This window comes from Engystomops pustulosus, chromosome 8 (genome assembly GCF_040894005.1).
Source record: "Engystomops pustulosus chromosome 8, aEngPut4.maternal, whole genome shotgun sequence".
NCBI lineage: Eukaryota > Metazoa > Chordata > Amphibia > Anura > Leptodactylidae > Engystomops > Engystomops pustulosus.
In genome coordinates this window covers 34,443,875-34,469,205 of record NC_092418.1, presented here as the reverse complement: position 1 = coordinate 34,469,205, position 25,331 = coordinate 34,443,875, and the positions used below count along the sequence as shown (strand labels likewise).

The following is a 25,331-nucleotide window of genomic DNA, read 5'->3' as shown; positions in this document are numbered from 1 at the left end:
CAACCACTGCTATCGACGTGTAAGGGTACCACGTCATGCTGGGTGGAGTGCAGAGTCTCCTGGCTTGTGATTGGCTGTGTTTCTGGCCGCCAAAAAGCAAAACGGCGGGAGCTGCCATTTTCTCGAGCGGGCGAAGTATTCGTCCGAGCAACGAGCAGTTTCGAGTACGCTAATGCTCGAACGAGCATCAAGCTCGGACGAGTATGTTCGCTCATCTCTAGACACCAATTCACCAAAATGTATCTTTGATTTGGTATCAGATTGTAGAAAACAATGTTTGAATGAGATATTATATCAATATGGACCACAAAGTATCATAGAGGGTGCAGGAACAGCAGTTGAGTTCCTCCCATCTTTCTGTAGGAGGCAGGGAAAGGAGAAGTGGCTAAAGAGAAGCATTTTCTCTAATAGGATATACTGGGGGAGATTAACTTACCCGGTCCTGTCGCGATCCCCGCTGTGCATTGTCCGACGAGGATTCGGGTCTGCCGCGATTCACTAAGGTCGTGCGTGCATTGCTTTGGAATACAGTCAGGTGCCTAATCCTATACTTACTTGTACATCTGTCTTTTATGTACATTGTACTACCTGTTGTATGATAGAATCTGATATGAAAACAACACGAACAGATATGTAACCGTAAGGCTGCATTCACACAAGGCGTTTAAATTTCATTTTGAAACACAATACAGCTGAGACGAGGAGATTTGCCAAATTACATTGCTGTTAACATTAGCTAATTACAATGATGTTAACTCAGTCCACTAACAGTGCGTTAACATTGCGTTAGTAAAACACAAACGTTACCACAATGCTATCACATTAATTAACATAGCGTTAACATTTTGTAAAAGCAAATATTAACAGCAATGTAATTATGCAAAATTCCTCTTCTCAGCTGCTGCAATGTAAACGCCACATGTGAACGAGAATTGTTAAGTTGACTGTGACTTGGCGGGGATCAAGATGTTCTTTTACATGCTAATATCTCAATGTGCAATCTTGTAATTCAGAGTTTTTTTTTCATCTTGCTCTTGTTTCAGGCTCATTTCAGACAGCTGGTGCCTAAAAAGCCAAGTCCATCCTTATTAGTATAGAAAAGAAAACCAATCAAAATGATTTCCGTGTCCTTTTGCAAAAGTATCTATGGAAACAAAGTTGTGAAGTTGCACAAGAGCAACTCGTGATAGGTCAGTTGGATGTGATAAATTGCGGGTCTACTGATTTTACTACTTAAAGAAACAGTAGAGAACTACTTACTACAATTATACCATAAATCCAGAATTTACAAATGTTGTATTTGCCTTTTTCGTGGCTTGGGGAAAGCCAGAGTCCGAAGTACCTGAGTGGCTGGCTGAGTGCGGCCTAGCGCTCATCTGCGGTCACGGTGCTGGGTACCAGGGAACAGAGGCCTCGTCCACAGCCTGGCAGGTCTCTGGCAGGTGGAAATGCAAGAAATGGGGAGAGAGGCCGAAGTAAAAGAAGGTTTCTCCCTAGGGCAACCCCAACGTAGAGGTAAGGATCCCTGGTGGTGGATGGGGCACCCATGGTTGCAACAGCCCAACACAGGGATCACTTGGAAACAGAGAATGTAAAGCATTTAACTTACAGCTCATTTATTTGGAACTCAGCAACTGCATCAACAATGGTAATGTCAACTGGGATGAGATGGCAGGTTGGATATAGTACCACAGGAGATGCTCACAGCCTGGTAAATGTAGCTTCAGGCCGGAGAGGATAGTTGGATGCTTCAGCAACAGTATGAGGCAGACTCCTGAAGGTGGATGTCTGCTTGGGCCTGGTCTCCGGACAGGTTAGGTGTGTCAGGGCAGCGTGCCACAGACACATGTGCTTTTATATTCCATCCTGGGTAGTAAGATATAAGAAACAGACCCTTCCATCCTAAAGGCTTATATAACATTTGGGAGTGTCCAGCGCAGGTGGAAAATCCAAACAGCAGCTCTGTACAATGTAACATTAGGAGTATAAGTCATTGGTTGCAAGAATTACAGCTACCTTCTCAGGCAGATATTTACCAGCTCTATTACCATTTCCATACACTGCAGGTCTCCCTGAATTGATCAGGTTCAAAGAAAACCCTATTGAATGGAGGAGGATATGATTTTCGCAACACAACGTTGGCACTGCTTTGGCAGGGATGTTGCATATCATACACAAAAGGTTTAGTATTGGGCAGGGATTAGAGAGGAGTTCAGGTCTGGGGTTCGAGTGCATCTTGTGACCAAGATATATGGCTGAATTCGTGGCTATGCAGCCAATCCGGCAAATTGACACCCCGACCTTCTAGACATGGCTGTGATTGTCCTGGAGGGACACCTCATGTTAAAAAACAGCTCACCTACCTCACAGGCCCATGGATGCATGGAAGACCTCTCTACAAAAGGCTGTAATCCAATGAAGAAAAAAGTGTACATTGCAAAAGTTTGCAATTGTTCACAAACGTTCATGTTCAAATGGCTGATTATTAAGGGTGGTTCTTCCACCTGAAAAGCGTTGGTATTTATGGACTTCTTCTCTGGACATGCAAGTTTATGAACAATGTCCAGGATGCACCCAAACCCTGGAACTCCGCTCTTGTGGGGATACTACATAATCATTGGGACCTGCATCACCATTTGAGGGCACCATGAATACACAATACAGGACATCATGGCCTACATGTCACTGGTTTTATGAAACTTGTGAGCCATAGGGAGACAGAGTAAGCATGCAGGGATTTGTAAAATTGTAAATCATGCGATGTGAGCTATATAGTCACAAATATGGGGATGAAGAATTTGGATTTACATTTGTGCGCTTATATCATATAAAAAGACCAGTATAAAAAGGGACCATGGTCAAAAGACTATCATGTTCTACTTGTACCATGTAGAAATTTTGATGGATGGGCATGTGCTAGTCATCATTGACGTGGTACAGCTGCACTTCAGTCTCCTGTGTATGTGGATGGAGCGTTGAGGTGGTGGGGACGGCCGGGGGTTGGCACTACTAAGCAGGATCAGAAGAAACTTTGACCTGAGATGGGGGGAGCTTGGTTTTTCTGGGTGGCATCTCTTTGTACACACCTTATTTATGAATATATTGAGTAAATTTAAATGCAATGAACTGAGGATCAAATCGACGTATCAAACAGCAAACTTTGACTTTTAAAGTTAACCTTGTTTGTTCCTACGTAAATGCCGAATTCCTGGAAACCTTTTCAGTAATCTTATTATAGAATATTTATTCAACAGAACCTTCACGACCTAGTAAATCAGCATTACTTACTTTAGCACCCTGCCAGTAATATACATGACTAACTTTACTACTGTGCATCCATAAATTCCCTTACGGTAAAATATTTCAAAATAAAAGCTCAACCAATAGACCCCCGATCCCTAAAGAAACAATAATACATTTTTACATAACAGTGGAGACGTTTTCCTTGGCGCATAGTTCAGATAACTGTATAAATTTCCACTGCCATTACCACTCCACCCCCCTCACAGCTCTCCAGAGTGGATAGCTTTCCAAGAAATGCAGACTATTCTCTATACAGATGGATTAGGTTGCATACATTTCCTCAAACTACCCTTATGCTGAGAGGTGAAGGAAAACCTATTATAATAAGCCATCTAGTCACGACTGTTTGGAAATTCATCACGATTAGTGAGAAATAATCCAATGTATTGTTTTCCATGACAATGCTTTCATTTGCCAAGGCTGTGACAGGCATTGGTGGTGCTTGTTCATGACTAAGGGCCATGACTAATGGCTTAGCATAAGTTGTAGGCCTTTTACTCTCTCTGATATGAAAATATGTGTCAATTTATTGGAACCTTCCATTCTACAGCAATAAAATGTGGAATTCAATTAAAGATGAGCCCCAACTGCTTCCCATAATGGTTATAGAAATGCAATTTACGAGAGATCCATCAATTGTCCTCTAAGCCCTAAGCACTCCATCGTCCAAGATCTGTTCAAATCCAATGTTCCCACTTCAATCTGAATTTACAACTAATAATCCATGAATTAATGCATTGGGGAGTCATTCTTGAAGAAAGAAGAGTTCCTGTGGCCAGAAGATAGATGTGGAGGGCACCACCGGACATGGGCTATTAATAGATGCTTCACCAGTTGGCCTTGATGTGTTTTATACATACCAGTTGGAGGTTTCCTACAAATTCTGCTACAACTCTAAATGGTCTGTGTCAGAATACATGAATACAACCATCCATGTACATGTAGAAATTAGAAACGAATCAATGCAACCTATATGAGATAACAGTGAACCTTAGTAGAACCTTCTGTTTCATTGTTTTATAGTTATCAAAACCTCTACTTGAATGGGAACCCGCATTCATTATCACATTAGCAAAATTTAGGTATGAAACACTACAACAAAAAACTCACAGCAGTAGCAAATACTTGTTTATTTCAATCAGATAAGTTATACCAGGCAGGACAACTCAGAGACCAAGACTCCTGTACACATACTAAAGACCCATGATCAGGTAAAGCGGTGAATATGATGGCTTTATTCAATTCCATTCAGATAGTATGACCTGTGATTAGCGATCTTGGCTAGAGTTGCTCATACCCAGAATTAAAGTACATTACAATGCATACAGTACAGATAGATAGTACACTCTTGTGCATGTATTGGGGTGCAGTGGTCGGCTAATACAGTTGTAGGACAGTGTGTCCTCCTTTTGGTCTTATGACTCTGTTTTATCTATACATTACAAGCAGGGTTATTTAGACTTGGTTTCTAGCATTGTGTGGGTTTGTATGGGGGCAGGATATTAGGTAATTTACCAATACACATCTATTAAATGTTCTGCTCCGCTTTCATGATATGTAAAGTGGTGTCACGAACAGGATTCGAACCTGTGTGGGGACACCCCTTGTTTGGCAGGGGTGATGCACATTCCTGTCCATAAAATGGCTGCAGATGGAGGCTCATGTGATCTTATCTGTTCAAGAACAATGGCCCTGCCAGAGCTTTATGATAATATTCATGATCATAAGCTCAAGGCCCTAGCAGGGGGATTGTTCATGGACAGATAAAATCACATGACCGTCCATCTGCGGCCATTTTATGGACAGGAATCTCTGGCTGATGAGGTAAAAGACAGGAGGCCTCACTTTACATATCAGGAAAGAGGTGCAGAACTATTACTATATTACTAGATGTATATTGGTAAATCTCCTAAGATCCTGCCCCCACACTTATACACACATTACAAAAAAACATGAGGTAAGTGGCCAACCCCTTTGAAACGTAACTAAACTTCACAAATGAATACTAAAGATGATAATGATAAACTATTCAATATACAATGTGTTCCCATGTCCTTTTTCCCCTCCGCTGATCTTCCTCATTCAAGCAGTTTGTGTAAATCATCTTTTGGTCCTGTATCCACTGACAGCTGAGAGATAAAGGAACCTGATAAAGTGTTTTAACCTTTTACAGACAGTCCCTGGATAGTTTAATCTCATCAGAGAGATGAATCATCAAGCCGAACTTTCTCTAGGTATGGAAATAGCTAATAAGTAGCCTCCTTATCTGAGTGAACTCTGAAGGCTTTCAGATACACTGCTCACTGCAGGAGAAAGAAGCAGAAAGAAAGCACAGAGCAACTGCTGCCCTTATTGAAGTATATTACAAAGTTTTCTATTATCACCTTATTTACTCATTTCTGAAATACAATAAATGCCTCAAAGGTTTATTTACTATTTAAGCTCATTTTTAACCAAATCTTTTAGGCAATTTTTCATAAATTAATCCAAAGGAGAAGGCATAGTAAATCACCCCCAGAAGATCTAATGTTAAACATCAGGATAATTAACATCATATATCTGGTAAAATAAAGTAAAATGTCAAAATGTAATATCAGATATCAGAAGTTCTAATGTCAAATATTATGATTTTTAATGTCTATTATCAGAATATCTTACGTCAAATATCACAAGAACTAATGTCAAACAGCAGGAGAATTTAACACATTTTTTTTTTGTGTAAATGTAGTTAATTGTCCCTTCTATTTACTAGTTCGCCTACAATAGACCTCAGACACTTTTAATGATATAAATCTCTTAATATCTTTTTGGCTTGATTTTGGAGGTAATTTTTATGGAAGTCCGTGTTATTGTGTAAATTTGCCCCCATAGACAGATCTTGTAAATTGCCTTTCCTCTCAGTCAGATACTGTAATATCATTTACAATTTTCCCAGAGTAAACATTTGTACAAATTTCTTCAGAGTTTGCAGACCATGAAGTATGTTGTCACATATGGGTCAAAGACGGGATCTTGCAGACAAAAGGGAATTCACGGTTGCAGCTGTTGTCATTCCAGGAACGTAAGGCTGGAGGGAGGGAAAACAGATTAGATAAAACTGCTACATAATTTGTAATTTTATTTATCTATGTATCTATTTCCTATCTATCAATGTATTTATCCTCTATCTATGTTTTACTTGTTTTGGCAAATAATTGTTTTACCATAAAAAAACTTTATCGATTAGTCAGACAAGTGGGTGTTACCAGTTGGAGGTGTATCCCTGCACAGTTGGACACAGTGATTTGGCAGTGCAGTGACACTCCCTTACCGGTAAGGTCCACTTAGATAACTTTTAGGAAAAACAAAGGAATGGCACAACATCGACTGATAACATAAAGTCATCCAGAATTTTTTAGTTTATAGGCAACTATGAAAACAGAAATGTCAGGAGAGGTGAGAGGTAGTCTTTTGGTTGGACCTGCTTATTTGAGGTGTTTATCTATTATCATTGTTTCTGTGAACATATTCCCCATTGGACAGGCTCTCCCTGAGATGATGTAAGGTACTCTAGAGGTTCTGATCCTTTCAGAAGAGGTACCAGAACATAGTGAATTTGTAACCCCAAGTAATTTTTGGGGCTCCCCTAATGAAAAACTCCACCCCTTGGTGTGACACTCTACTGCTTGGACCCACTTTCCTTCTTCTTCTCTCTAGTCTAGTTTCTTCCCCTCCATTTAACCAGAGAATTAAAAAAGGACCAAAGGGAAAAGGAGGAAAGCAATGTTCCTCGAAAAACTGTCGATCCAGGGAACTTCCCTTCTACCACTGTTTTAGAACCCAAGAATTTGTGTATGATGCGTCATGGAGATATTTGCCTGATGACAGTTCTACTTTGAAGGGGTTTTCCCATGAAACAAGTTAGGCCCTATCCACAGGAAAAACTCTATGGCCACTGACTGAGATTGCCGAGAGCTGTACTCGGCAAACTCCGTCAGCTCCATAGAAATGAACGGAGCGACCAAGTCATGCGCGATTGGCTACTTTGTGCATCTTGGGGAGCAAAGAGGGGACCAACAAGGGTACATTGGACCCTCCCCCCCGGTTCTTGTGATCTGTGTTGGTCTCATCACTGAAACCCCCACTGATCAGCAAGTTAGGCCCTGTCCTGTGGATAAACCATTTTAATTAACAGAGAACATTCTAGAATTTGTACAAATTTAACAGTGAAACCTTGGGAATCTGCTCTTCCCCAGTATGTAGAATATACAGTGTATGTAGGCAGTACACTTATACCTTTACTACACATATTAATAATCAAGAATAGACTGGGTGACATTGTTCCTTATTGACATTCAGAATTAAATAGAAAGTGAGAAGTGACAAATGATAAAGGGTCAAAAAGGTAAAGTGATGTCAGAAGTAGAATGATGAGTAATATATAAGAAATAAAGAAATCACTGGTGGAGTAGAGAACCACAGATAAACAATAGCAGGTATAGAGGAAATCTAGATAAGTGGTGATCCAAGGGTGTAAGAGGATTGAAGGATTAGAAACGAAATATTGAGTCTTCCGGAGCTATATCTTCCAAACACATTTATTTCGCTCACACATCATTGGCTGGAATGGATCCAAACCTCTCCAGGGTTAAATGCATTACCCATTTTGACCAATATATTAAATAAATATTATTGTAACCTACTGGACAAACAAAAAGGCTTTCTTCGCAAGGAGGGGAAGCCATGTTGAAACGAGAAGTTCCCTTCCTAGCGTTCCGTACTGTGAGTGACGTCACTCTTCCGGAACTGTTTGCGGAGACTAGTCCCGCGTTAGTGAACAACAGAGAGCAAGTTCTATATCGATGCAACTGAAGTTTGGAACATAAGTCTCCTCTAGCTTTGGGACCCCTACCTGATTCTTTGGGATATATACAAGGAATACGTAGAGGAGAATAGAGTGAACCTGAATAACTAAGAAATCTATGTCGCCGAAAGGGATCCGTTACTAACATCAGGAAACCTGACCATGACTCCATTCAGGAAACCCAGGTCAATAGACGTTCATTCTCAAATAGGTGTGGGTCCAATATCTGGAGCCTGTACCCAACTAATTTAAAAGGCTATTCCCATTTTGGCAAATTAATGTTATTGTTAGTTTGATGAAAAGTTATACCGTTTTCCAATATACTTTCTGTATCAATTCCTCATGATTTTCTAGATCTCTGCTATCTGTCATTCTATAAAAAGCTTCTTCGTTTGCTTCCAGTGGATAGAAATCTGTTCATGGTCGTACGGGTGCACGGCTCGTTAGTGTCATAAAGAGTAATCAGAGATGTGTGATATAACGAGCTGTGCACCTGTGTGACCATGGTCAGATTTCTGTCCACTGGAAGTAAACATAGAAGCTTCCTATAGAATGACAACAAGCAGAGATTTAGAAAACCGTGAGGAATTGATACAGAATGTCTGGTATTGCATAGCTTGTTGCTTGGTCTCCAACCCTCCATCCACCCCACGGGCATTGATGGTGAACCTCTTTAGAGAACAACAACCCAAACCCACTTATTTTTTCGTGACGCACCCAGACACGACAATTTTAACAGTAACTCATTGCTCCCTGCTCTGTCAACGCTTTCAATCATATTGGTGGCCAGAGGACACCAATACAGTAAAAGGAAGGAGAAATTTGGATTAGCATTGCAGCTTGCCTCTCCCCTGAACAGGTAGAATCGGGGGCCTTAAGCAGGGCTTCCAATGATGATCCAGCGCTGTTCACACCTCCTGCAGTTGCAAACAGCCAAGGATGGTTCACTTTAAAGTAACACTTCCTGGGCTACCGGGGACTATAGAAGGAGGTCATGTCTGGTGATGGGGTGAAGTCTCTCAGTGCCAACTCTGGAACCTATTACATAGGTCCGCCACCACTGCCCTAAGACACAGACACTAGAAGCTTCCATATTAGGTTGTCTTCTGCTGTGCAAAGTCTGGACCCAACAGAGGATTCTCGGGTACTCTGGCGGGTCAGTTCGACACTGAACTCAGCCCATTTTCAGAGAATAACGCTGAACAACGACAGCCACAAGCCATGGTTTAAGGATCTTAAATGAGATCCCATGGTTTTCATTCTAATATTCAATTGCAGTTTTCCACGGGTGAATAGGTCATCCCTGTTGTTATCCCCCTGTTATTTCCTTGCCTGATGCCTTGATGTCGCATACCGGATATTTCGATTGCATTTCATAATAAGTAGAATCAACCTCAAAAAGAGCAAATGAATCCTACGACGCTGTGATCAGATCATTACTGTCCTTCACCAGACATCTGCTCTGCCATAGACACCGGCCTGGAGATGACAAATTGATATCATTCTTTTAATAGATTTTGCAAGGAGAATGAGTCCAAAAAAAAAAAGTGACACAATTCTGAATTCCCGGGGATCTGACGGGAGGTATGCAAATGAGTAACCTTTAGATGAAATATGCTAATAGGGAAGTGTCAAACATCCACCCTCAGATGCAGATTGCATTGGCACGGATACGTAATGTCGCACTCTACAATAACAGGCCTACACAACCAGAGGATGGAGTATTGGAGAACATCTCCCTCTATGAGATAAGGATCTATGGTTGTCTTCTAGCATCTTCTGCTCTGTATGGAAAGGGTTACGAGATGCTCCGAGGGGGGATTTTTTTTTTAGGTGTGCATTGATGACATATGTGCAGACAGCATGACCTTCTATGAGGTAGACGAGAGACATTTTCTGCATTAGGATTTATTGATGGTAAACTAACACAGATGTCGCTCTACTGGGGGGGACCGCATCTACATTTTAAAAGCCGGCAGGCATCTTAGACGTAAGGTAGTCAAGATATTAGCTTTATTAAGGACTGTGGACACTTAAAAAGGTTGTCCAGTCACAACAACTTAGCCCCTTTCCACAGGATACAGACTAACTTGCTGATTGGTGGCAGATCCCAAGAACTGGCTGTACAACTGAATAAACAGGGCAACAGGTTGCACATGTGCTCTACTGCCCTATTCATATCTATGTTGCTCGTGGAGATAGCCAAACACATGGACCGATCGCTTCATTCTTCTAGGGTATAAAAAACCCCGTTCTCGTGGTCCTTGGGGTCCCACCACCGATCAGCAAGTGAGACAACAGGGCAAGAGTGGGGGCACCAGACCTCCTGGCCCATAAAGCACTGAAATACTATTTTGAATATAGATAAAAATAACAATTTTTTCTCCAATCAAGTCACAGATTTTCTTTAGAAAAGCATGACCATGATGCTGGACACTCGACATACATGGTCATATGTTTAGCTTATACGTGCCCTGGCTATGGATTTTTCATAAAACTATGAAATCTAGATTAAAATATATAATTACCGTATATATGATTATAGAATCTAAAAAACCTATCTGTTACATAGTCAGCGCTTCCAATACAGGCAGTGCCGTTACGTATAATGATTACGTTATAAGATAGGTTTCATAGGTTTGTACTTAAGTTGAATTTGTGTGTAAATCGGAACTGGTATATTTTATGGTAGCTCCAGACAAAAATATTTTTGTCCCTAATGCAAAATTTTTTGCTGTCATGGGAACAACTATTAACAATAAAGCTTCATTACAGACACCTTACGGCTGATCATTGCAGCCTGGGACTATAGTAACATCCAGAGACTTCACCAGAGGTCACAGTGTGGGCAGAGGGGTCCGTCTGTAACAGGAGACTACCTGTATATCTAAAAAATACTATATAGTAAAAAAATTATATACATATTAATCTTTTGGGGGCACCAAATAGAGAGTCTACCCATTAAAATCAAATGCCACCCATGCTATAAAGGTCACTCAGTATAAGGCTGCATTCACACACATGTATGGGGGACGTTTATATGGCCGATGTATATACGGCCGACATACGTCCACCATACACTTCTATGGGCTCACGGCCCTGTACGGGAGCGGTACGGTGCAGCACACGTGCGGCACTGTACCGCTATGTAGCCCAGGAAAAGATAGGACATGTCCTTTCTTTTCCCGTGTAACGGTGCAGTGCGCCATACATCCCTATGGAGAGGGGCGGGGGTGAGCAGAGCTCATCCCCTGCTCCTCTGCAGCGCCGATGCACTACGATACGGTGGGCATACATCGTGTGCATTTAGCCTAAACTGTGGATGGACACTTGTATCACATAACCCCATGACTGTACATAAATCCCAACCCAAGCCCAGCTACTTCATCAAGAGGATGAAGATTTGTTTTTTTTTCACTCCTAATCCCTCAATTTCTGACTTATCAGTTATGTTTGCAAAATTGCTAATTTTTTTTTTTACAAAAATGTATACTAAAACTTTTTAAAATAATAAAGTATGTTATAATAATAGATGTATTCCCCTACTATTACCTCCTGTGACCTCTCCGTGCACTGCATGTTACATGTATACCATTATTATTCAATGAGGCTTGAAAATACACATGAACCATGTCAGACCCCTCTACCTTCCAATTATTGATGGTCGGAACAACCTTCTGTGCAGATAAGTGGGTAACATGAACCAGGTCTGTGCAGAAGATACATCTGGACAACAGCTGTAGTCATGAATCTTTAGTTATATATTAAAATACTAGTAAATATTGGACTATATTCCAAGGAACAGCCCTGTATGGTTTTCTTTTTTGGGGAGGGGGGCTCCCCACTCTATAATGATTAGAATTTAGAATGGGGCACCTGTACTTTTCCTTATTACAGGAAATCTACCACCAGGATGAAGGATTGTAAACCAAGAACACTTACATACAGGTGTGTGACCCCTCTGTTACGACCCATTCTTCTTTTAGCCTTTTAAGCCCTTGTTTTAAAAAAGGGTTTTTTTATTATGCAAACTAGCTCATTTGCATAATTTTACTTTCCTAACACGAGGACACACACCAGTATGTTAAGTGTGCTTGGTTTACAATCTTTCATCCTGGTGGTAGATTTAGGACTTTTTTTGAGCAAAAGTCACAAAAAACTCTTCAAAAGTTTCACACACCTATCAGGGGCAGGTGTGGTTTTGCTCCAAAATTTGAGACTTTAGGGGAGATTTATCAGAATTGTCTGAGATAAAACTGTTCTAGTTGTCAATAGAAACCAATCAGAGCTCAGCTATCATTTTAAAAAAAAGCTGTGGGAAAATGAAAGCTGATCTCTGATTTGTTGGTATGGGTAACTAGAACAGTTTTGTTCTCAGACACTTCTGACAAATCTTCCCCTTTGAGTCTTTTTTCCACATGCGCCTAAAAAGTCAAAACATAAAAAAAGCCAAGCTTAAAATTAGATATATGTGCCCTAGTGAGTTATTTTTAAAGGACATCTACCACCTGGATCAAGTATTGTGAATCGAGCACACTTACATTCTGGTGTGTGGCCCCTTTGGGAGAATGCGCTTTTTTATCTTCTTATGCCCTCATTTTTACAAAATAAGGTTTAAACAATTATGCAAATGAGCCTGTAGTGCTCTGGGGTTGCTTAACAACTATGGAGCCCTGGAGCACCACAGGCTAATTTGCATAATTTTTAAAGCCTTTTTTAGGCATGTAGGTGTGCTTGGTTTACAATCCTTGATCCAGGTGGTACTCTTTACTGTTTTCCGAGACAGACTATCTGATGTAATAGTATAGATCAACCTTTAAACAACTTTCCCTGACTAGACGATTTAACATATGCAATGCACATGCTTGAGCAGATAAGATCGCAGTAGGATAGACAAGACTTATGTAAGATATTATGGAGCATTTTAGGATATTAGGTTCAGTGTTGCAGTAACTGCTGTGGACTGTACTGTATGCCTTGCACACCCTTATTGGGTAGGGATTATACTCATGCCTAATACCATGCTTTTCTTCGGTCTTGTTTTTTGTATGGTGGAAAAACTTGAATAAAAGTGGATGTGTTTCCTGTAGTTCAGATGAAAAGCTTGAAATTCTTCTATGAAAGGCAACTGTAAATGTCGGAAGCAACATGGGGAGAGAAAAAGAACTGGACCGCACATCCACACATCACACAATGATCTACTGCCGCTAAGCTACATTATGTAATGCACTCGAGGTTCTTGGTTACATTTTGATCAAGCCCACCAACCACTTCACGGTGACCTCGCTGTAGTGGGTCCCTACGCTATTGTGAGCGGCATCACATGGCATACACCGCCGCCGCAGCACAGCACTGGCAGGGACCAAGACGCGGTTGCCCCCCAGCACCCATACTGGCAGGCATAGCCCTCATGGATCCGGGCCCTGCACCGCACCACGGAAGCAGCGGATGCCATGCAATACCGCACCATGTGAACAGAAAAAAAAGCTCACTATGTGTGAACAGGTGTTGAATACTTACTGTTCTATGTGGTCTCAGGCCCGAAGCCATGGGGGCTATGCCTGCCAGTATGGGTGCTGGGGGGCAACCGGGTCTTGGTCCCTGTTGGCGCTGTGCTGCGGCTGTGGCTGACGCCGTGTGATGCCGCACTCAGTAGCGTAGGGACCCACCATAAACAGGTTACCGTGAAGTGATTAGTAGATTATACAATTTGATCAAAATGCAACTAAGAACCTCGAGTTCGTTATATAATGTAGCCTAGCGGCAGTAGATCATTGTGTGATGTGTGGATGTGCGGTCCAGTTCTTTTTCTCTCCCCATGTTGGTGTAAATGTCCGAAGGTATACAGTACAAGACCTCAAGGGTACATTACTGTAGTACTTTCAGTCCATTTCCTTTCTTTTGGATTAATGGAAAAAAGTTCTAGATAAATTCACTGTCATACTTTGTTACAGTAAGGTGTGATAAGGGGAGAAAAGTGCTATGTAGTACTGAAGTCTGTACTAAAGTTTTTTTATTGATTGGGCTCCATGAGCTTCACTGCAAGAGCTGAAAGGAAGGGGAGATAGGAGCTGACTAGAGATGAGCAAGCACTAAAATGCTCGAGTGCTCGTTATTCGAGACAAACTTTTCCAGATGCTCGAGTGCTCGTCTCGAATAACGAGCCCCGACAAGTTAGCAGATGTGAAGAACAGTGAAGAATAGAATAAAAACAGTGAACACAGGATCATTTAAAGGAAACCTACCATTTCAAATGGTAGGTGTAAGCTGTAAACACCGAGCACCAGCTCAGGGTGAGCTGGTGCCGGTGCTTAGTTTCATTAGTGTTAAAAACGCGGTATCGCGGTTTTAACACTTTTTAAACTTTATAGCAGAAACTGCTTCGGCAACGCCTGCGGCATTTCCTATGTAGGCGCGCGCAGCGCCGAAGCAGTTTCTGCTATAAAGTTTAAAAAGTGTTAAAACCGCGATACCGCGGTTTTAACACTAACGAAACTAAGCACCGGCACCAGCTCACCCTGAGCTGGTGCTCGGTGTTTACAGCTTACACCTACCATTTGAAATGGTAGGTTTCCTTTAAGTGAAAAACGCAGTGAAAAACACAGTGAAGAATAGATTGCAGATGTTCGGCACATCTGCTTACTTGTTGGGAGATATGCTGTCCCGGGATCCATGCTGCTGCTCCCCGGTGTCTCCGTGCTGCTGCTCCCTGGTGTCTCCGTGCTGCCCCAATGTCTCCGTGCTGCCCCAATATCTCCGTGCTGACCCAATATCTCCGTGCTGCCCCAATGTCTCCGTGCTGCCCCAATGTCTCCGTGCTGCCCCGATGTCTCCGTTCTGCCCCGATGTCTCTGTTCTGCCCCGGTGTCTCCGTGCTGCCCCAATGTCTCCGTGCTGCCCCAATGTCTCCGTTCTGCCCCAATGTCTCTGTTCTGCCCCAATGTCTGCGTTATGCCCAATGTCTCCGTGCTGCCCAAATGTCTCCGTGCTGCCCCAATGTCTCCGTGCTGCCCCAATGTCTCCGTGTTGCCCAAATGTCTCCGTGCTGCCCCAATGTCTCCGTGCTGCCCCGATGTCTCCGTTCTGCCCCGGTGTCTCCGTGCTGCCCAAATGTCTCCATGCTGCCCCAATGTCTCCGTGCTGCCCAATGTCTCCGTGCTGCCCAAATGTCTCCGTGCTGCCCCAATGTCTCCGTTCTGCCCAATGTCTCCGTGCTGCCCAAATGTCTCCGTGCTGCTGTTCCCCCGATGTCTCCGTGCTGCTGTTCCCCCGATGTCTCCGTGCTGCTGTTCCCCCGATGTCTCTGTGCTGCTGTTCCCCCGATGTCTCCGTGCTGCTGCTCCCCGGTGTCTCTGTGCTGCTCCCCAGTGTCTCCGTCCTGCTCACCATGTTCTTCAATGTGTTCTTCACACATATATATTGTTCTTCACATAATATTTTGTTTGCACCATTTGCGTATCTTCCGACAAGTAAGCAGATGTGCCGAACATCTGTAATTTATTCTTCACTGTGTTTTTCACTTAAATGATCCTGTGTTCACTGTGTTCACTGTTTTTATTCTATTCTTCACTGTTCTTCACTGTGTTTTTTTAATTAAATGCTCGATCTCGAGCAGGGGAAATACTCGTCCGAGCAATGAGCCGTTTCGAATACCTTAATACTCGAACGAGCATCAAGCTTGGACGAGTATACTCACTCATCTCTAGCGCTGACGCTTACTACATCCAGCCTGCTGTGCAACGCTTTCTGGGAATTGTAGTTTCTGCTTGTAAACAATCACTGTCTGTGATTAGAAGAGCAGGAATGGGTAACAAATGGCATAGGGTTTGGTTCTTTGTATAAACAAGTCCCAGAGTTCAAAATCAAGTGATAGGACTATGAAGGTACTGGATGTGCCCTAATGTGAATGCTACAAATCACATAAATCTATGGTGTCACCAGGTTTAACCACTCATAGATCAAAATTCTAACTTTCCCAAGATTAGTTTTGGTAGTTGAGTCACTGGAAATTGTACCTTAACCAAAGGTTTAGAGCACATTGTACTTACCACTGTAGTATCTGTACCATATCTGTACACAGTCCTCATCCTCCGCGGAGCTGTTAGTGGCATCATCTGGTTGATTTCCATCCCAGTAACTGTAGTCATGCTGGGTGCCATCAGTCCACTCAAACTCACCTTCCTTCACAAAAAATACAGGCAGAATATAAAAGGTTAAATTACAATTATGATTTTTCCCAGCGCCTTTCTCAGAACAGTTCTCCAAATATGATTAGCTCAAAAGAGGTCCAGTTATGACCACCAGCAACCAGCTTTAACCTGCAGAGACATTTTTAGCAAACGTTCCTTTTATCTACTACAATGGAGGAAATTAATGAATAAAACTTGTCTACTCCTTCTGTCTCTATAACCAAGATGACCCTGAACAGTAAAGTACACTAAAGCCCAAAATCCAACAAATCCAACAGGTTGGCTGCCGGGGCCCCCTGACACGGTGGGCCCCATAGCAGCTACTAAGGCTGCTACCCCTGTAGTTTTGCCCCTGTATTCATGGAATGGAATATTCCTGGACGGTAGATCACATGATTCTCCAGCCATTTCATGGACAGAAATGGCAGCAGATGAGGTAAAAGACAGGATGCGATATAGGTTTTATTTGGTCCATAAATGAAAAGTCTTCCTTCGGATCCTGCATTTGGGAATATACGTTTGTATTATGTTAATTGGTCATGAGTTGAATTTTTTGCTCCAGGATAAGTAATTTATCAAGTTTTATGGATTTTCAGTCCGAGATTTGGGGTCTTTGACAGTGGTCTCCATTCACACGCAAGGAAACAATAGTAAAGATTATTTGGCTGATTTGTTACTCCCCATACTACAGAAAACAATAGGGGAGTCTAAAATAGTCAGATGTCAAGGGGCATCTAAAGGATTTGATGTGAAGGGGTTCCCATTTTCACACCATGAGTGCCCCAGAACAAAAAAACATCACCCTCCAAACCCTCATACAACATTAGTTCTCTATACATTAGTATTCCATTTACAAATTTCTTTGCTGATTTGCTGATGTTACAAACAGAAGGACGCCAATGATTTCTACTTGTCTAATGTGATCCATACCTGCCTTCTGTCACTTAATCCTATCCAGATATCAGTCGGTATTCCTGGGACCTGGCTGTTCACGAGATCAAAAACAAAAATATTTTCTTCCCAGCTAAAAAGATAAAAGATACAAGATTGTTAGGTAGCGGTCTATCATCTTCTAAGCCTCCATCACTGGGGTCTTCATGCAGTTCCCACATGTGGTTTACTGAAGGATTATGCTGAATTTCTCACTACAAATGACAAATGTTTCTGTGTAATCCACCTCATTAAACTGGAGAATATAATGCATTTTTATATGCCCAGTTTGAGTAATATCTATTAGTTGTAAAACTGAAATGAAAAAGTCAACCTTGAAGAACATTTTGGAAGTTTTACAGAATTTCCATGGAAGGTTGAGTGGCTCTGCAAATACATAGGAGCAGATTTACTTACCCGTCCGAGTTGCGATCCCCAGTCCGGACTGTCTGCCGGAGTTCACCATCTTCTTCCCGGTGTATGTAAGTGCGACACAATTTTGAATGTTAAATCCCGTGCTTAATCGGAATCAGTCGGGTTGTCCGATGGCCACACCCCCGATTTGTGTCGCATGAAAGTCGCCGCGATTGCGCCAAAAATCCAATCGCGTGTGCCAAAAACCCAGTGAATTGCGCCGCAAAAGGGAAATAGTCAGGAAACCCGACGGAAATGCGATCCGCGCACCCTTAGTAAATGTGACCCATGGAGTCGGGATCCAGACAGGAAGTGGAGTTCAGCTGGTAGCCCGGAAAAAAGATTGCTACAAGTGCAAAACCGGCTTACTCCTCCAGCAACACTGAACTACAATAAGCCACAGGTGCATGCGGCTCCACGCTGAAGTTGAGAGCGACACAAGACTTATAGAGAGAACAATTAGCAGTTATGGAGGGTGCAAAACAATTCTTCTTTATTGATGAGTATAAAAGCATATATATTTGCTTAAGAAAAAAATGACCTACGCGTTTTGGCTAAAGAGCCTTATTCATGGTCTAACAAACTAACCGGAATGCGGATATTTTATATAGCCTACACCTGATCACGTTGATTAAGCTTTACAAATGTTAAAAACAATGCAAATATGGGAACTGTGAGTTATTCTCAACCAGCTGGTAGCACTCCAATATTGGAATTACAGCAATCGGGTCAGTAAAGATTCACTTCATTTCTTAACTTTTACAAAACCAACTGAAACCAATTTGGGTCTGCCTGCAAACCCCCATCAAAAAGAGTGAGGTCCCTTGCACACGAACATTTTTAAATGGCCGGGTGCTACCTGTTTTAAAATAGGTAGCACATGGTCACATTCACTTCAATGGGCAATATGACCCTTCATTTAATCAGTGAAGCACGTGCCAGCCGGGAGTCCATACCGTGAAACATCAGACATGTCCGATCTTTGGAAAGATTTAAGGAGCGGCTACCTTACCTGACTTCCTATGGAGAATGGAGAGGTGTAGAGAGCTCACTCCCCTCCCTTTCTGCAACCGGCCAAGTACTACGTCCTGGTACAACCTGGCACAGCCATCTGCAAGGGGCCATTGTAAGTTATGAAATGTTACTAGACCGGGCCTCTGACCTATGGAACCACCCCTGATCCTAAGAGGTCTGCAGATTATATGAATGTATGTCCAGTGGTACTCTGGTTGGACTCTCATGATATTGAGAATGAAGTGATGCTGCAAGGGATGTTATAATAATACATTCTGGACCAGATTCATCAAAAGTAGTGCAATCTGTACTATGTGCAGTTTGCCTCAATAATGTGCAGGGTGGATGAGTTTAGTCTGGAGTTTGCCTTTAAATCCCTTCCTAAAACTCCCATTTTATCTTCTAAAATTCTACCAATTATTGCAAACAAAGGTAAAAACCGGAGAAGTAAAGTAGTGCCGTCTCCATTCTTTGTATAATGCACATTGTTTTCTTGATTGTTGGAAGCTGAAGGTAATAAACATCTGTTATAGTTTGGTTCCTGCAGTGAAGTTGCCGTATACTGTACCTGTGGATAGAAACTAATTTGGCAGTCGTCCTGCCGAGAGAGAACTCAGCACAGTAAAAGTCTGCTTCTGCCCATGTTTTATTCATGGGGAAGAATCTGTAGCAGTTCCCGTTATACTCGGTCCAAAACAGGGGGCAGGAATAGGGCTGGGTGACGTCTGTAAATACTGAGATACAAAGGAGAAAGGGATCATATAAGTAACCATATCGTAATAGGGGTGTCATTTGATGGAGTATAGTTGAGCCCTGTCCAGGACATTAGGGGGCCCATAATTTGTCTTTTCCCTATATGAAGAGAGCAGTAATATACAATACATAAGGATATTTTACAGAGCCTCCTACTGATTATCCTCAGGGGTCTAGCAACTTCTGGTCATTGGGGTTCCCCTGGGCACCTCTGATGTCAGTCATGAAACAAATCTAGTCTAGATTCCAGGGAACCTGTCACCAGGAGACCCATTTTTAGCACTCCCCAGTCCCCACAGAGCATAGTACATACACTGCCAAAGTGTTTTTGTATAAAAAATAGTTTTTACATAAAAAAGATATGTTATATTGTACCTTTCATTAGCATCTGCTGTGTGAATAGGCACTCGTCCATTGGGAGTGGCTAGAAAGGAGCAGTTTCCCCCCACCCTTGGGAAACTGCTCCTCCATGTGTCTTGGTGACAGGTTCCCTTTAATGTCATAATAAAGAACAGAAAAATCCAAAGCCTTGATATAGGTGAAGGTGATCCCACAATGTACAGTTTCAGCTCCCTCATCAGCTTTAGAAATAAAGTTTCCATGACATTTACATGTACGTTCCAATTACCTTTGAGATTGCTGTGGATTCTACGCCCACGTGACCTACATAGAAGAATGTACACATATTTTTTTTTATGTAAATCTTTGCCATAATCTGTTACTGCTCCATAATACACCTGCTACAGAAACTAAGAGCTATATCCACTGGGGATGTGCATAATGTTTTTAATTATGTACTAATAAAGATACAAAGTTTTACATTTGTTCCAAGTGCTGGAGTTACCTTCAAGTTTTTCATCAAGAGCTTCAGGCTATGACTACAGTAAACTTAGGTATAGGGGAAACTTATACCACCCTCGTGCTGTGCAATACATCTATAATCTATAATCAGAACCTCATTACCTAATTTATCTCAGAGTCGGAGGTATTTAATCAAAGGGGTATTATAATCTGGGGATTTAAATTGAATTAAGCTGCCATATGCATACATTTATTCAATTGCATGTTATTTTTTTAAAAAATGTACCTGTGTAAAGATAATTTACCATAATTGTAGCTATATTATCCTATACAAACTAGAAAGCTGTCCTTGGATACGACCACCCCTGCACTATTGAGGCACCTGACCAAATAGATTCAGCGTTCATTACTACATGACAGCTGTGGGATATGCAGTAACTCCTGGACACTACAAAAACTATTTATTTCTTTGTGCAATCACTCCCACAATGGTGGTAGTATCCAAGGAGAACAATATTGTTTCTAAAGGATCATATGAATACATTTATGGGAAATTATCTTCACACAGGTAAAATAAAATCCATTTAAAGAAAAGTATGTATGTAGCAAATTAATTCAATTAAATGTCAATGCTCAGAAGAGAACATCCCTTAAAGAAATATTGTGATCTATAATAAGCACTTCCTTTCATACCAAAATTTTAGAAGGTAGGGTAATACATATGAAACTGCAGACAGAATCTATGTAGGGATTGAGAGCCAATGCAATGAAGTGTAATGGATACTCTTATTATTAGGAGTAACAGGTTACGGTGCACTAGATTAGGGAGTGTATAAGGCTACTTGTACCAATGTGTTTTAGGGCAGGATTGAAGCTGTGGATGTTGGAAATTAATCTGATAACTGGGGTATCACAATCAAGAGAATCACTGCAGCTTAAGATTCAGAAGTTCAAGAAAAGTTGATGCTATTGGCAGAATGGGCGGAGATTTGTTTAGGAAAGAAGGGTCAGAGCAATAATAAAGGTCATCATACAAGAGTGCAAGAGAATCCAACTGCATCATACACATGCAATGGCTAAAAATGCATGTAATCAATGGAGAATACTGAGGAGGAGGAGGTGACAATAAGTGACATGCAAGTGAATGAACAAACAGCAGGGGGCAGGGGACATCTCTATCCAGGGCTGCCATCAGGGGGGTTTAGTGTGACAGTGATGAGGGGGCCCCGAGGAGGAGAAGGGGCCCCAAGACACATAAAACGCTCCTCCCTTCCCAGGTGTAGGGAATTCACTGTGAATAAAGGGCTGGATTATCATTCTGTGCCATTTTGCCAGTCCAGGGGCCCCAAATTTCCTAGGGGCGGCCCTGTCTCTCTGTACTGCTGTTTGAGACTTTTTGGGTATCAACAAAGACTAAGAGGAAGGGATTTAGAGGAAACAATTCCATATAACATGTTATTTAGGTGTAAAAAGGCATCTAGACCCTTCTTGAAGCTCTCTGCTGTCCCTGCTGTGACCAGCGCCTGAGGCAGGCTATTCCACAGATTGACAGTTCTCATAGTAAAAAAGCCCTGTCCCCTCTGGTGAAGGGGTAAAGCCTAGAGATGATACTGAGCTCCAATAGGGGATGTGTAGAGAGAAAAGATAAGTGGATCTGGAAATGAGAACTGAAGTACGTCAACAGGAAAGGGGATAAAATTGGGAAATAGCCAAAAGGGCAGTAACCTCCATACATATAGACTTCTACAGTAACAACACAGAATCCATAAAAGGTGCAGTCAGGGGATCAATTCACACTTTCATGCAGTTTCCATTTAATGAGCAGAGACACAAATGACCAAAAAAATTCCTTTTGATAAATGCAATGTCAAAATCTGCTTCCAAAATCCACCGCTAGGATATTTACCTCCTCAACATCTTCGAACATACACTTTGGCAAAACTTGTCATACAATAGAAAACTTAGATGACCATGGAAACTACCCCATATCTGTGGAAAAGTCCATCTGCCATGTTGGAGATTTTGGTCTTGTTAGGTACGTTACCTGGTAAGGCCTCTTGCACACTAGCGTTGCGTTTCACGTCAGGGTGCAATGCGTGAAAAACTGACGTTTTGGCTGCGTTTTTGTTCCATTTTTCCTTGGAGTAATTTGCGTTTTTGCGTTTTTCACGCGCGTGTTGTTAGCGTTGTTTTTGCGTTTTCGGCGCATTTTTGACGCGCGTTTCAATGGGAGACTCGAGCAGTTTTCAAAGGGACCATGGTTGGGGATTAAAATGTGTTATTTAATTGAAAAATAATGTCTTCTGATAATTTGCAAACATCTGCGATCTATTCTTCACTGTTCCGCGCGTATATTATCTCCCGACAATTTAGCAGATGTGAAGAACAGTGAAGAATAGAATAAAATCATTGTACACAGTGAACACAGTGACCACAGGATCATTTAAGATAAAAACACAGTGCAGAACACAGTGCAGAATAGATTACAGATGTTCGGCACATCTGCTTACTTGTCGGGAGATACGCGCGGAACGCCGCGAACAAAATAGCATGTGAAGAACAATATATATGTGTGTGAAGAACACATTGCAGATGTTTAAATACATCTGCAATGTGTTCTTCACACATATATATTGTTCTTCACATGCTATTTTGTTTGCGCCGTTCCGTGCGTATCTCCCGACAAGTAAGCAGATGTGCCGAACATCTGTAATCTATTCTGCACTGTGTTCTGCACTGTGTTTTTATCTTAAATGATCCTGTGGTCACTGTGTTCACTGTGTTCACTGTTTTTATTCTATTCTTCACTGTTCTTCACTGTGTTTTATTAATTAAATGATCGTTCGCGAGCAGGGGAAATAATGTTATTCTGGTCACCTAGCAACCCTTACGTTTAAAACGCATTGCACTCGCATTGCACTTGCAATGATTGCGAGTGCAATGCGTTCTTGATGCATCTCCATAGACTTGAATGGGGCGTGAAAATTGCGCGTGACTCGCAAAAATAGAGCATGCTGCGATTTTGACGCGCGTGCAAACGAACGCAAGCACGCGCGTTGAAAACCACGCAAATGGAGAAAGACCCATTGAATACAATGGGACAGAGTGCAATGCGAGTTCTGCGCGTCAAATGCACGCGCAGAACTCGCGCGTGAAAAACGCCAGTGTAGAAGGGGCCTTAGGGTGCGTTCCCACAAATGCTGGAGGGTCTGTTAGGAAACATTTGGCTGAATACTGTACATTTAGAATTTTGAAAAAAATGATGGACTATGGAACAGAAGACACATGGACCCCAGAGATATTCCTAGTAGAAATAAGCAGACTCTAGGTTTTTTATTTGGGGTTTGGCCACGTGACTGAACAGCCAATCCAGCAAAATTGACACAACTAGCAACTAGTCATGGTTTTGGTTGGCCCATGGCTAGTTGCTGGGGGGGGTGTCAATTTGCCGGATTGGCTGTTTGGCCGCCAATCTGGCAATATGTCAGGGTCGCACAGCCAAACCCCGAATGCGAATATTGGCTCTGCTCATCTCTAGTTCCTAGCTTATATGCTTAAAGGGGTGTTCCCATTACAACAAATTCTCTGTGTTATAACGAGCCGTGCACCTGTGTGACCACGGTCAGATTTCTGTCCACTAGAAGTAAACAATGAAGCTTCCTATAGAATGACAGTCGTGTGATAATAATGGCTTGTGCACCTGTGTGTCCATCATAAGACCATGGAGAGATTTCTATCCACTGCAGGAAACAGCTTTCTATAGAATGAAACCAAGCAGAGATCTACAAAACCACAAGGAATTGATACAGAATTCCAAAGTACATTGGAATTATATGCTGAAAGTGAACAACCCCTTTAAGTCCACCCTTTGAGAAATTGCATGACTAGTGATCAATATATCAGAGAGCAGTGAAATTACTCATTGACCCTCTGGCACTAGGATATTTTGGGGATCCAATCAGGTCCTGTACTAGCTGGCAGGTCTACAGGAGACAGCTACTGACATTCCCATGTCTTAGGGTGATGCCACACGTCCCATTTTTGGACCATTTTAAAGCATGCATTTTCAGTCTTTAAGTTTTAAAAAACGCATCCGTTTTTTACCGTTTACCATGCGTTTGGCTGCTTTGAACCTATTTATCTATTAAGATAAACGCACACGTTTTTAAATGGACTGAAAACGCATGCTTTAAAACGGTCCAAAAACGGGACGTGTGGCATCACCCTCAGGCTACATTCACACAATTTACGTTTATATAGAATATCAAAAGAGTTATGACATAATATATTCAAATTATATGGTAAAATATGAATCTACAAGAACATATAATGCCCAAAACATTTCATGTACTGGAGGGTACTCACCTGGACTGAGTTTAATCTCAGTTTGGGGAAAAGCATGTGCGGCTAGTACAATAAAGGCAATGGAGGTGAACATGTCCCGTGGAAAGGCAGCAGTCAAACTGTGTCTCATTTTTAGGTTTTTAAGACCTGCTTCAGTGAGATGTCAAAAAGTCTTGCAGTCAGAGACTTGGAAACCTTCACTGTGCACATGAAGTTTCCTACAGCAGATGTACTCCTCATACTGAACACACCCCTAGTAAGTGTCAACCACTTGTGGGATAGGCTGGACACAGTTCTCCTAGTGTTTTAACAGCTCCTGAACAGTAAAATCTCACGTCTCCGCTGGGTTCATGGTTTTCGTTTAGAAGGATTGACCCTTTGACCCGAGTCATTTGTGAAGAAGAATTGAAGTGTAATACAATAACTTACATTATAAATGTCGTACAAACCCCACGGTGACTCGCATGAAAAATCTGCTCTCTTACAGTTGGAATTAGTAGGATCTATGGTATTTATTTACCCGCAAATGGAATTCACAAACATAGGTAACGTTTATACCGGACGCCGTCGAGTATCCTGCTGTTACTTAATATCTCCCCCTGATATCAACGAATCGGAGGCACATTATAGGGTGATCATTTAATAGAGTTATTGTGTGGAGTGTTATGAAAAGTAGTGGCCGTATGAAAACTTGCATTAGTGCATTATCAGTGTTTTGGGATTACTAAACATATATTCTG

General features: G+C 41.9%; 1 protein-coding gene across 1 annotated transcript; it reads right to left on the bottom strand.

Annotated features, from left to right (window-relative positions):
* Nucleotides 1–4,418: 4,418 nt before the first annotated feature.
* Nucleotides 4,419–24,857, bottom strand: CLEC19A (C-type lectin domain containing 19A). Its single transcript, XM_072122586.1, has 5 exons — nucleotides 24,613–24,857; nucleotides 19,262–19,427; nucleotides 17,266–17,359; nucleotides 16,195–16,327; nucleotides 4,419–6,370 (listed from the first exon to the last, which is right to left on the bottom strand). The coding sequence occupies exons 1-5, from the start codon at nucleotides 24,719–24,721 to the stop codon at nucleotides 6,291–6,293; spliced, it is 582 nt and encodes a 193-aa protein (XP_071978687.1). The 5' UTR covers nucleotides 24,722–24,857; the 3' UTR covers nucleotides 4,419–6,290.
* Nucleotides 24,858–25,331: the final 474 nt, after the last annotated feature.

Excerpts from the sequence above, each read along its gene's own strand:
- CLEC19A (XM_072122586.1), bottom strand. The coding sequence starts at position 24,721 with ATGAGACACAGTTTGACTGCTGCCTTTCCACGGGACATGTTCACCTCC. Across the intron at positions 17,360-19,261 it reads AAATTAGTTTCTATCCACAG|CTGGGAAGAAAATATTTTTG; the intron begins GTACAGTATACG and ends TTATCTTTTTAG. Across the intron at positions 6,371-16,194 it reads ATGGTACAGATACTACAGTG|CCTTACGTTCCTGGAATGAC; the intron begins GTAAGTACAATG and ends CCCTCCCTCCAG.